Source organism: Ascaphus truei, chromosome 5, assembly GCF_040206685.1.
Source record: "Ascaphus truei isolate aAscTru1 chromosome 5, aAscTru1.hap1, whole genome shotgun sequence".
In the NCBI taxonomy this organism is placed as follows: domain Eukaryota; kingdom Metazoa; phylum Chordata; class Amphibia; order Anura; family Ascaphidae; genus Ascaphus; species Ascaphus truei.
The window spans coordinates 288,583,457-288,596,403 of record NC_134487.1 but is presented as its reverse complement, the minus strand read 5'-3'; the positions used below and the strand labels follow the sequence as shown (position 1 = coordinate 288,596,403).

Genomic DNA, 12,947 nt, shown 5'->3' with positions numbered 1-12,947 from the left:
TATAATTCTGTACAACAACAGAATACGTTTTATTCTTATCACTATAATTCTGGGCGTTGAGCCACAGGTCGGAGTGAAAATCTACTGTCAGCTAAACTCATCCTTACAAACAAACACATTTTTTGAGACTTGACATGACAGACAAAAGGGATTCTGAATATAGCTAATAATTCTTCTTCAGAGACCCCAAGTCCATTTCAACAGTCCCCTCTTTTATACTTTTCGAAATCTTCAGTGAGAAATGTATAACTTTTATTCTTGGAAAGCACGGTATCCATCCCTAGTAGAGGGTATTCCTTGGTGTAACCCTTGATCCGGTATCCATATCTGGTTAATAGTTATTTTGCCCATTACTATACTGTATGTGTTTGGGGGGATGTATTTATTTCATTATTTTTTTTTTCACAGATTGGTACCGCAGGCCAGTGGGGATCAACTGAGGACTCCCAGGCACCCGCAGGGACAACCTGGGGACCACTGGACACCCGTGGGGACAACCCGAGGGCCCCCAGACACCTGAGGACACCATCTGAGGACACCTTCGGTCTCTGGTATCAATCATGTTGTTACGCCGGTGCTGCCCGCAGACCAGACCGTCCCCTGAGCTGAAGGGGGAAGTGGTAATACATGCACCCGCAGCAAAGGGAGCGTGTCCAGAGTGTGGTATAAAGTGTTGCCAGGCCAGGTGTAGTAAGGTAAACAATACTTGCCGGTACCGGTTGTAGAGATAGAGTGATGAATGCCTTGCCAAGGTCAGGGTGTGGAGAGTGGAGATAGGTCGTAGTCCAAGCCATGTTCAACGGGTTACCAAAGTGAGCGTTGTCCAAGGAGTGCCGAGATCGAGAGCCAGAGGGGGTAGTCGTACAAGCCGCGTCAGAACCTGAGAAAACACTGAGAGAATCCAGAAGTACTTCCATATAGAGACTATGTTGAGCAAAGACTGAGAGCAGAGAGGAGCTAGATAAAGCAGGAAGGTCCAATTAGGAACGGAGGCGGGACAGGAAGAGCTACAGGGAGACACTGCAGATTGGTGCAGGCATAACAGGCCAGGTGAGTCTTGTTGGTAACCTGAGTATGCTCGTGCAGTGTGCGGGGGCGGAGCCTTAGGTCCGGGGGACGGGAAGAAGAGTGTGCAGACTGAGCATGCTCTGTAACTCGTGTACGCGCGTGAACCGAGCCAGTGGATGGTGCAGGTGTGCGTGCAGGAGGGCGTGGGCGCGCGCGGCGCTGTACAGAGGACTCGCCGAGGGGAGTGATCCCGCGACGGTGGCAGGGGCGGGGAGCCGTGGAGGCCGGTAAGGCAGGATTGTTTTGTGTGTCCAGGGGCTCCCTGCGGGGAGGGAGTGCTCTGTGTGAGGAGCGTGGAGAACACCGATTCCTGACAGTACCCCCCTCTTCAGGAACGGCCTCAGGACGGTCCAAGAACGGTTTCTCTGGAAACTTTTTCCTGAAGGACTTAAGAAGAGCCGGGGCATGAATGTCCTTTGAAGGAACCCAGGATCTCTCTTCAGGGCCAAAGCCCTTCCACTGCACCAAGAACTGGAGCTGACCCCTGGATAGGCGAGAATCCAAAAGAGAGTGAACCTCGTATTCCTCGTTATTTTGTACAGTAATGGGATCCGGTTTACGAGTCTGATCCGGAAAGAAGTGACTGGAGATAAATGGTTTTAAGAGGGACACATGAAAGACATTGGGAATCTTCATTCTGGGTGGTAGTTGGAGCTGGAATGCCACGGGATTGATTTGTTCACAAATAGGGAAGGGACCCAGGAACTTGGGTGCCAGTTTAGGAGATGGTACCTTGAGGTGGATATTCTTAGTTGAGAGCCATACCAAATCCCCTGGTTTGTAAATGGGCGCCGAACGCCGACGACGATCGGCCTTTAGTTTCGACCTGCGGGAGGAGTTGAGAAGGGTAGACTGAATCCTGGACCATGCGGTTTGGAGGGAAGAAATGCGTTCATCTACAGCTGGTAGTCCAGAAGGAATGTTGGGGATGGGAAGACAGGGAGGGTGGAACCCATAATTTATAAAGAAGGGCGACTCCCGGGTGGACTCGTTTTTGGAAGAATTGACGGCATACTCTGCCCAAGAGGAGAGTTGAGCCCAATCATCCTGGAAATCGGATATGAAACATCTCAGGTACTTCTCCAGGGATTGATTGATTCTCTCTGTTTGTCCATTGGACTGAGGATGATAGGCGGAAGAGAAAGAAGAAGAGATGCCCAATCTCTTCGTGAAAGCTCTCCAAAATTTGGATACGAACTGAGAACCTCTGTCAGAAACAATGGACGAAGGGATCCCATGAATCCGGAAAATCTGCTCCGTAAAGATATCAGCAAGGGCGGGGGAGGTGAGTAATCCTTTAAGTGGAATGAAATGGGACATCTTTGAGAACCTGTCCACGACCACCAAGATAGTGTTCATTCCTCTGGACCTGGGCAACTCCACGATGAAGTCCATCGAAATGTGGGACCAGGGGCGGTCGGGAACTGGAAGGGGTAACAGAAAACCCTGAGGCTTTTGACGGAGAGTCTTGCTTTGAGCGCACGTGGGACAGGCGCGGGTAAACTCCAGAATATCTTGAGACATCCTTGGCCACCAGAAATTCCGACGAATGAGATCAGTAGTCTTCTTAAAACCTGGATGACCTGCAGATTTAGAGGAGTGACCCCAAGACAGGACCTCTGGAACAAATTTGGAAGGTACAAAGAGTTTGTTGTCGGGAACGACCAAGTCCTTGGGAATGCGTCTCTGGGAGTGCAAAATCTTGTCAAGATTCTTAAAAGAAGACGTGGCGAGAATCCTCTCATGTGGAAGGATAGTCTCCAAAGATTCCTCTGGCCTCTCTTCAGAAGAATGTATTCGGGAGAGTCCGTCTGCCTTAACGTTCTTGGTCCCGGGGATATAGGAAAGGTGAAAATCGAATCGGGGGGAAAAAAAGGGCCCAATGAGCCTGTCGTGGACCAAGGCGTCGAGCGTTCTCTATGTAAAGAAGGTTCTTGTGGTCCGTGAGAATAGTAAACGGCTCTTTCGACCCCTCCAGCAGGTGTCTCCACTCTTGAAGAGCCATCTTCACGGCCAGAAGTTCCCTGTTACCCACGTCATAGTTCCTCTCGGCAGACGAGAATTTCTTGGAAAAATATGCACAGGGATGTAACTTATCTTGGGGCGTGGGTCTCTAAGAAAGAACAGCACCTGCGCCGCAATCAGAAGCGTCGACCTCCAGGACGAAGGGAAGTTCAATGTCGGGATGACGGAGAATAGGTGCGGATATAAAGGCTTCCTTGATTGTCTCGAAGGCGGAGATGGCCTCGGATGACTAAGCAGAAGGATCAGCTCCTTTTTTGATGAGCGCAGTAAGGGGTGCCACAATGGTGGAAAAACTCTGTATAAACTTACGATAATAATTAGCGAACCCTAAAAAACGTTGTATGGCCTTGAGAGAGTTGGGTCTTGGCCATTCAGTGACTGCTTGAAGTTTACCGGAGTCCATCATAAACCCCTCATCGGAAATGATGTACCCCAGGAACGGAGTAGAGGTCTGATGAAAGGTGCACTTCTCCAGTTTGGCGTACAAATGGTGTTCCCGGAGACGGGAAAGGACGTAGGAGGTGTGGCGTATGTGGTCCTGGAGATCTTTGGAAAAAATCAGGATATCATCCAAGTATACAATAACAAAAATATTGAGTACCTTACGAAAGACGTCGTTGATGAAATCCTGGAAGACAGCGGGAGCATTACGTAAGCCGAAAGGCATTACCAGATATTCGTAGTGTCCACTACGCGTGTTTAAGGCCGTCTTCCATTCATCCCCCTTCCTGATGCGCAACAGGTTATAGGCACCACGCAGATCCAACTTGGAAAAAATCTTGGCCCCCTGTAATTTATCGAACAGTTCGGTAATAAGGGGAAGGGGGTAACGATTTTTAATAGTTATCTGGTTTAAACCCCTGTAGTCGATGCAAGGCCTCAACGACCCGTCCTTTTTCTTGATGAACAAAAACCCAGTCCCTGCTGGGGAATTGGAGTGACGAATAAAGCCTTTCTTGAGATTCTCCTGGATATATTCATCCATAGCGTGAGATTCTGGTAACGACAAGGGGTAGGTCTTGGACTTGGGTAGGGAGTAACCAGGAACTAGATCGATTGGACAATCGTAAGTCCTGTGTGGCGGCAAGAGGTCTGACTGCACCTTATTGAAAACGTCCCGGAATTGATGGTAAACGGAAGGTAGAATAACTTCGGGAACAGAGGTATTGGCTAGCAGTTGATGAGTCTCGCCTGACCTCGGCCTCCAGGAAATGGGAGCGGAGGAAGTCCAGTCAATGAGAGGATTGTTAAGCTGTAGCCAAGGAAGACCAAGGGTGATGGGTATCCCAGGAGCGTGAATGGCATCGAGAACTAAGGTCTCCTTGTGCAGATGTGAAGATAGAAGCAAGGGAGCCGTCTCTAAGGAGATGTGGGCCGGGGTAAGAGGACGTCCATCGATACCGACGAGTGCGATGGGAACCTTCTTTCTCACTAGTGGTATGCGGTTTACCCTGGCGGATTCAAGATCCACGAAGTTTTCTCCAACTCCTGAGTCAATGAAAGTGGCGGTAGAAGTCTTGAACTTATCGCCTGAAAGGAAGACTGGAAATGTAAGTTTCTTAGGGAGTTCATTTTTATGAAGGGGACGTGGAGACATTACACCCAGAGAGAGCCCCTCTGTACTCACTGGGTGTTCCCGTATCCCGGACACAGTGGACACTCCCGAACCAGATGTTCCATGGATCCGCAGTAGAAACACAATCCCCCGGCGTGGCAGAACTGCCGTATTGGTGTGCGGATGCGTTGTACCCCCAATTGCACTGGCTCTGGCAACTCCAGTGCAGGACGAAGAGGTGTGGTAGCACTTGGGGGAGCAGTAGTGCTGCTGAGAGTACTGGAGAACGGAACTTGAAAGTTATGGAAGCGAGTGCGCTGACGCTCTGAGCAGCGTACCTGGATGCGTTGGTCCACTCGGACGGCCAAATCAATCAGGACCTCCAGTTGATCCGGCCTGGATTGGCGAGAGAGTTCGTCCTTGATGGGCTTGACGAGAGCCTCTTGTCCCCAGTTAGTCTCGGCTGCTAGAGTCCGGAATTCCACAGCATACTGTGTCACCATCCGCCGTCCCTGAGTGATCTGGAGGAGAGAAACAGATGCCATCTCCTGACGAGCGGGGGAATCGAATACTCGTTGGAACTCGGCTTTAAATGCCGGGTAATCTTGGGTAAGGTCAGAACGTCGCTCACACTCCGGCGAAGCCCAAGCCAGGGCGCTGCCAGTGAGGAGGTTATAAATGTAGGCTACCTTCTTGCGATCAGTATTGTAGAGATGGGGAGCCATTTCAAACTGCACCTCACACTGGTTTAGGAAACCCCTACAATCTTGCGGTTCACCTGCATAAGGCTTGGGGGGAGGAATAGTAACATCTGAGCTGCTAACTGCGCTTGCGGAGTGGGGGCTTACATCTGGCGAGGTCGCGGTCGGTACTCGGTCTGAGAGTACTGCGACCTGGCGTGTAAGGGCCACAATTTGATCCGCCATAGCCTGGTTTTTTTTAAACAGATTGGAGAGAAACTGTTGAAGTTCGGTCTGGTCTGCGTCTTGTGGGCTCGACATAATGTTACGCCGGTGCTGCCCGCAGACCAGACCCGTCCCCTGAGCTGAAGGGGGAAGTGGTAATACACGCACCCGCAGCAAAGGGAGCGTGTCCGGAGTGTGGTATAAAGTATTGCCAGGCCAGGTGTAGTAAGGTAGACAATACTTGCCGGTACCGGTTGTAGAGATAGAGTGAAGGATGCCTTGCCGAAGTCAGGGAGTGGAGAGTGGAGATAGGTCGTAGTCCAAGCCGTGTTCAAGGGGTTACCAGAATGAGCGTTGTCCAAGGAGTGCCGAGATCGAGAGCCAGAGGGGGTAGTCGTACAAGCCGCGTCAGAACCTGTGAAAACACTGAGAGAATCCAGAAGTACTTCCATACAGAGACTATGTCGAGCAAAGACTGAGAGCAGAGAGGAGCTAGATAAAACAGGAAGGTCCAATTAGGAACGGAGGCGGGACAGGAAAAGCTACAGGGAGACACTGCAGATTGGTGCAGGCATAACAGGCCAGGTGAGTCTTGTTGGTAACCTGAGTATGCTCGTGCAGTGTGCGGGGGCGGAGCCTGAGGTCCGGGGGACGAGAAGAAGAGGGTGCAGACTGAGCATGCTCCGTAACTCGTGTACGCGCGTGAACCGAGCCAGTGGATGGTGCAGGTGTGCGTGCAGGAGGGTGTGGGCGCGCGCGGCGCTGTACAGAGGAATCGCCGAGGGGAGTGATCCCGCGACGGCGGCAGGGGCAGGGAGCCGTGGAGGCCGGTAAGGCAGGATTGTTTTGTGTGTCCAGGGGCTCCCTGCGGGGAGGGAGTGCTCTGTGTGAGGAGCGTGGAGAACGCCGATTCCTGACACATGTGTGGGTAGAGGAGGTGGGTATAAGTGTTTGTTGTGCGAGGCGGAGGTGGGTAAAGGGGGTATTTGGCCCTTGGAGGGTAGCGGGAGGGGTTAATCCCTTCATTGCCTTAGTGGTTAGTCGCTATGTTGCCTGTAAATTTATTTTTAATGCATGGGATTCATGCTGGGATCTCCAGTGCTGATATTAATGGATATCGGCTCCAGAGACTCCCGGCATCAATCCGATGGATGAAAAAAGCAAAAAAATGTCTAAGTCCTATATTGCCGCCTCTCCGCAGTTTCTCACCAGCCTCACGCCAACCTTTCCTGGCGTGAGGATTTGGGGAGAAACTCGCCATTCTTGAGCCGCGATGGGCCTCTATAACCTAATCGCGGCTAAGAATTGCACGAGTTTCAGAACCTGCCGATAAGTGGCTTATCGCCGCTCACCTGGCGATTTTTTTTATGACAGCTGAAATTTTTGGCAATTCATGCCTTTGTCGCCCACTTATGGAGGCTTACTGAATAGCAGTTGGCATTTTGGTAGCTCGATAAGTGCCTTATGAATGCACATAGCATAGGCCCATATGTCTCTAGGTCCCTACAAAAGAAGGCATATTATTATTTCTTTCTTTTAACACAGCAGAGTCTAGTGAAATACAATTAAGGTTTCTCTGTTCGTACTCATGACAGGGAAACTGATGACTGTCTATTTTCCTAAATTAGCCGGTTCTGTTTAATTTTCAAACCGCAGCAACTGCAAATTTACAGACTACAACAGTGGGAAAAAAAACAGTTCAGGAAAAATGTGTATTTTGCCACAGCAAACATGGTTAGACCATATACATGTACATGTTTGTTGAAGGAGGGATGCATATGATTAATAGTTAGGATTAGTTAGGATTACTTGGGATTGGTAATGGTAAAACATTCAGAAAGGAAGGTAATTTTGACATTTTAAAGAAATTCAGCAATACCATTATTATAGTGTAGAAACTTGTTACACAAACTCCTAGGTCACAAAAGCCAAAGAAAGGTATCCCAAGCACAGTGTACAGTATATAAAGATCAATGTAAAGTATACAAAGGAAATGCAGGTAAATATGCACAAACAGATATCATTGCCAAGAAATTGATACTGATTCTCTCCCCAGGTGAAGGATGGATTTGGATACATGGAGTAGAGCCCCATTTGGACACAATGTACCGGAAACCCTGAAATTTCTTTTCTCCCCGATGCACTTAACTTTTACAGGTTCCTGATATCTGAGACTTTTTGTAACCGGAGATGTACGATGTCCAGAAGTGGCCATGGAAGACCATTTCTTGAACCAAAGATAAAGGACACAGTTATTATGTTAGTAGGGTAGGAGTTAATGCTAATGGGGTAAGATTGAATGCCTTAATGGAGTAGGAGTTATTATATTGGTGGGGTGGGGGTATTTAGAAGGGGTTGGTTTATGAAGGGTGTGGGAGATATATACTGTATGAGGGGTATAGGGCTTTCTGTAAAATGTATTTAATATGTAAGCAAGGGGTAGGTAATAGACGCGTGTATACAGCTCAACCCCATTATAGTGCGATCTGCTGCAACTTGGCTCCCAATTTAAAAACATCTCCTTTTTTTGTTTGTTTGTTTGTTTAAACATTCAATGCTTTATTGCTAACGGACACATACACACACACTCCTTCACCATGTGAAGGTTGAACATGAATGAATACATTTTATATAATGCACATGCAGGAATTGAACTCGGGACCTTTCATATGCTAAACCAATTCCTTACCTGCTACACCACAGGCTCAGTGTGTTAAAACAGACCCTATAAATATACTTAATGGCTACGGCACCGGGCTTCTTAATGGCAGTGTGTGGCTATGATTGGGCAGTGAGGCAGTGTGTGGCTATGATTGGGCAGTGAGGCAGTGTGTGGCTATGATTGGGCAGTGAGGCAGTGTGTGGCTATGATTGGGCAGCGAGGCAGTGTGTGGCTATGATTGGGCAGAGGCAGTGTGTGGCTATGATTGGGCAGTGAGGCAGTGTGTGGCTATGATTGGGCAGTGAGGCAGTGTGTGGCTATGATTGGGCAGTGAGGCAGTGTGTGGCTATGATTGGGCAGTGAGGCAGTGTGTGGCTATGATTGGGCAGTGAGGCAGTGTGTGGCTATGATTGGGCAGTGAGGCAGTGTGTGGCTATGATTGGGCAGTGAGGCCAGAGGTTTGATGTTTTCTGCTGAATACTTTATGCATCATTTGTCTATTGAAAATGGCAGTCACTGCTCCATGTCATGATACCCAATGAATGACAACTATAGTATGTTTTATTTGTATCTTTATTTGTATAGCGCCATCCATGTACAGAATGCTTCACAGCAGTAACAAGATGCAAGACATGAGATGTGCTGTAATACATAATGTTATTCCCTGCCCCAAAGAGCTTACAATCTAAGTGACTGGTGTTTACCCTGGCAGCTCATGGTACAGGAAATGAATTTGGAAATCAAGTTGTGGCTTCTTAATATTCATCATGGAAAGGGTACTTGGGGTGGTCCTTCCACCTAAGGAAATAATGACAAGATGTATTGATTATTAATACTGGTAGAACTATTTACAGCATATGCACCAACATGTTAAAACTATCATAGAGATCTTAGAGAAAAATGATGGCCATGTCTTTATCTTCCACTGATTTTTGTATTTGGTTATCGCTGAGAATGTAGGTTAGGGGAACTCATACTCAGATGTTTGTTGCCTCCCCCCCCCCCTGCTAAATAACAGGAAATACCCCATGAAATGGGGAGAGATGATCTATACGATACAAAGACAGAGAACAAGGCAGATTTTTATCTATGTGCCTCATACAAATCCCCACGATTTTTTGCAAAGAGCCTGAATATTATACGGTACAAGTATTGCAGCTATTCTAGACTTGTATCTGCTTCTGATCTCTTGAAATCTCTCTGCTATTGTCATGGAACAAGAATCACATTCCTGCCCGACCCCCCTTCTGCTTGTCAGCTCCTTAAGTTCAGCTGCAGGCATTGGTTCCACATACACACACTGTGCCTGTGTAACATGCAACAATGTTGCATTTCTTGCCTCTGAGCACATAATCAGTGAACTGCTACTGCAGCTTCTCCAGTCCTCCCAGTTAATGGACTTTCCCATGTTCTCCCCTGTCTTTTGCTGACAGTTAGTGCAGTCCCACTCAACCTTTAGTGTGACCCCAGCCCCTCACTTCCTTTTCCACCCTAGATTACAGTGAGTACAGACCTGTATGCATCCACCCCTGGTAAGGCCTTTCTCTCTTACCATAGTCTAACCCCATAGAAGCATCCCACATAGAGAAGCACTCTCTGCCTACACTACACCCACAAGTTCCTGTGTTTTCTAATCCAGCAATAAAATTAAGAAAGACATTAAGGACTTGTCATGCTTTGGAAGAGGGAGGACATGAGTTGAGCTTACTGGAATCATTCATACATCATTCGTGACCCTGGTTCCAGGAAAGCTATCTTCCTATTCCCTGTATAAACAACAGAATTCTCCTCTTTCCCTTTTAGACTCTGCACTCCTCTTAACCTCCATATATCACTCGTTACACGCCTACTCGCCTCTTGCTCTCCAACCAAGAATGTCTCATCCTTGCATCTTTCACCTCTACCGTCCTTTCATGTCTCAAACATTTTTCGCCAATCTCTCTATTCGTCAAGCACCTTCACTATCTGTTTGCAAAACCCAGCTGAAAATCTCCCTCGTAAAAGAAGAATCTCGTTAAATGACCTACACCTTTACTACTGATTCCAGGTGCACTTGGCCCTTCCTGACTGTACTTTTTTCTAATACGTCACTTACAATACATTGTAAGCTCATTGGGGCAAATCCTATCTATTCCTTATGTTATTAATTAATTTCCCCTCTTATCCCCATTATTTGTACTTAATTTTCCCTATATTGTCAATTTGCAAAGTGTGTGAAGTAGATGAATAAAAGTGTACTTATGTAAAAAAAAAAAATTGTAGGAACGCACAAGGGAACACAATAATGCATACTTTTTAACTCCCCCTCATGGTGAGGATATCACCTTCATTTTCATCAATCGCTCTCTTATCAGATAACTTCCCAGACTGGAGAAGGATCACCCTCTTTAAATACAGAATCATCAATTCCCCCTGACTAAAGTCAACGGGATCACCAATATCATTGCTCACATTGCTGCTGTATCATAACGCATATTCTTGTTGAGTCCGTCAATGGTTTTCATATCTTCTGCAGACAGGTGGAAGCCAAAGACCTGAAAACACAAATGACAAATGTTTTTCCATTCAATATTCCTTCCTCTGCACCAAATGTAACAACCGTTTTATTGTTTTGGTGAAAAATTATTTTTTTTTATAGATAGATCTCATAACGTTCTAAGACTGTGAAGTTCACCAGAGGTCCACAATTCACAGTCTTTCTTTCTTATTACCTGGAAATTTTGTTTGATCCGGGTTGGGTTGAAACTCTTTGCAAGAACAACAATGCCACGCTGAAGCAGGTACCGCATAGCCACCTGAGCAGGGGTCCGGCTGTAATTTTTAGCGATTGCATTCAATACAGGATCCTCAAGGAGGACGGGAGAATTTTGGTCTATCCTGGAAAAGAGGAATCCCAAGAGCTAACCAGTCTACTTACCAAATTGGAAATTATGGTGAACGTTATTAAAGATGGACCTCCAGTGGAAGACTACTCAATGTTGTGAAGAGTTACCACTTAATCTGATGATTAAACAGATGGAAAGTTCAGGAGTGACATTTTTTTTTAAAACAACCTATTATGACAGGCTACATCACTAGCCATGGGGTATGTTGCTGCCTCAAACACAACTGTGGACTTTTAGAAACTATACTCCATTCCACTATCTAACATTCCTGGGGCATTCTACTGCTTTCCACTTTCCTTGTCTTCCGCCCCAATACCCAAGAGTCTAGTACCTCTCCGCAATCTTTGGGACAGTGTAACACTCACATATACGCACTTGTTCATGTACACGTTTCTCTGTATTCCTACACACTGTGGCATACACAGCCAAAGTGGCACTGACACTCTATGGGGAAAGGTGAAAAGCTGGGAGTCACCAGAATATTTTACCGGATAAGGGACAAAGACATTTGCCCCAAATATAGTATATCTGTGGGGTGCTGCAAAAAGCTTATGCAGTAGGCGAGAGCCTGAGAATATACAAGCCATAGAAGGGGTGGAGTTAAGATTGGGAAGCTGGTCTGTACTGTATACACAAATAGGAACTGTTCAAGGTGATACATACGCCCCTCCAACAAGTACAGACAATCATGTGGTCTTCTTCAAATCAGGTAAGTGGTCTATAGTTTCCCATTTGGATAGTCTCTGGAAGTATAGCAATGTGCAACGTTCTAGTAGCCATATTAATGTTCTTTACAGAGACATTTTGCAGGCACAGGTCTCTGTCCTGTAGAGCTTACAATCTATGGTTTTGGTGCTTGAGACACAAGGAGATAAAGTGACTTGCCCAAGGTCACAAGGAGCTGACACCGGGAATTGAACCAGGCTCCCATGCTTCAAACTCTCAGTGTCAATCAGTGTCTTTAATCACAGAGCCACTCCCTCTCCTATATATTGGCCAAGAAGAGTAGATTGATTGTGGGCTGTGATATCTCTAAATGGACAAACAAAAGAGTTCTTCATATATAGTGTGTCACATGACAGAAAGACCTGTGAGGTCTTCAATGCTTTGTACATACAGTATAACTCGGTTCTAGTATTTGCTCAATTAAAGATACCATAAAAAAAGCACAGGAGCAAGTTGCCTCTTACCAAGCCTCATCTCTGCTGGATCCCAGCGCACTGAATGCCACTAGCAAAATGTTCTTTGACTTGCAGAACTCCAGCAGTTTGCCCTGATTGAAATACACGTGACATTCTACCTGCAGAGAGAAGAAATGAAGCGCCTATGACCGCAGGGTTACATAATGTCTGTTCTCTCCGGAAAAAAAGACAGCAGAATGTGCTTATGGTACATAATGAATTATGAATACAGCAAAAGACAAAGAAGCCCCAATGCTACGTCCAACATGACAAATTATTAAGTTTAATACTATCTGTTATTCTTCTCATAAGTGAGGGTAATTGGTCCATCCTTTGGCCAAAGAATTATGAGCAGCAACCACGTCAAGGTTAACCGTTTTCTGCAGGTCCTACAGCACCTGCAAATGTTCTCTTTACCTTTCTACCGGAGGAAGAAGTCTCCCTATAGACTCACAAGTATATATCAGGACCTGTTATTCACATGTGCTAACATGAACGGAGAGGTCTTCGGATCTCCATTGTTAGGTAAACTGCTCATTACCATATTATTTGCATGTGAGTAAGCCAGACATCCGTTAAAATGTATCATTCTGCTGTTTTTCAGGAAAATACCAAGACAGCACGGCATCATTGGAGAGGAGGGGAGGGCGGGTGAGCCGGAGGGGA

General features: G+C 46.7%; 1 protein-coding gene and 1 long non-coding RNA gene across 2 annotated transcripts in view; one reads left to right on the top strand and one right to left on the bottom strand.

The window, feature by feature from the left end:
• The window catches only part of LOC142496123 (uncharacterized), an 18,229-nt gene extending 9,567 nt beyond the window's left edge, over positions 1–8,662 (top strand). Inside the window, exons 2-3 of the long non-coding RNA XR_012801902.1 lie at positions 409–551; positions 7,610–8,662. This is a non-coding gene — a long non-coding RNA (uncharacterized LOC142496123). The remainder of the gene's footprint in view (positions 1–408; positions 552–7,609) is intronic.
• Positions 1–12,947, bottom strand: part of LOC142494765 (uncharacterized) — a 47,369-nt gene that overhangs the window by 25,884 nt on the left and 8,538 nt on the right. The window contains exons 6-8 of the mRNA XM_075599205.1: positions 12,291–12,400; positions 10,927–11,092; positions 10,667–10,749 (exon numbers count right to left, since the gene is read on the bottom strand). Coding sequence (XP_075455320.1) covers positions 10,667–10,749; positions 10,927–11,092; positions 12,291–12,400 — 359 coding nt within the window. The remainder of the gene's footprint in view (positions 1–10,666; positions 10,750–10,926; positions 11,093–12,290; positions 12,401–12,947) is intronic.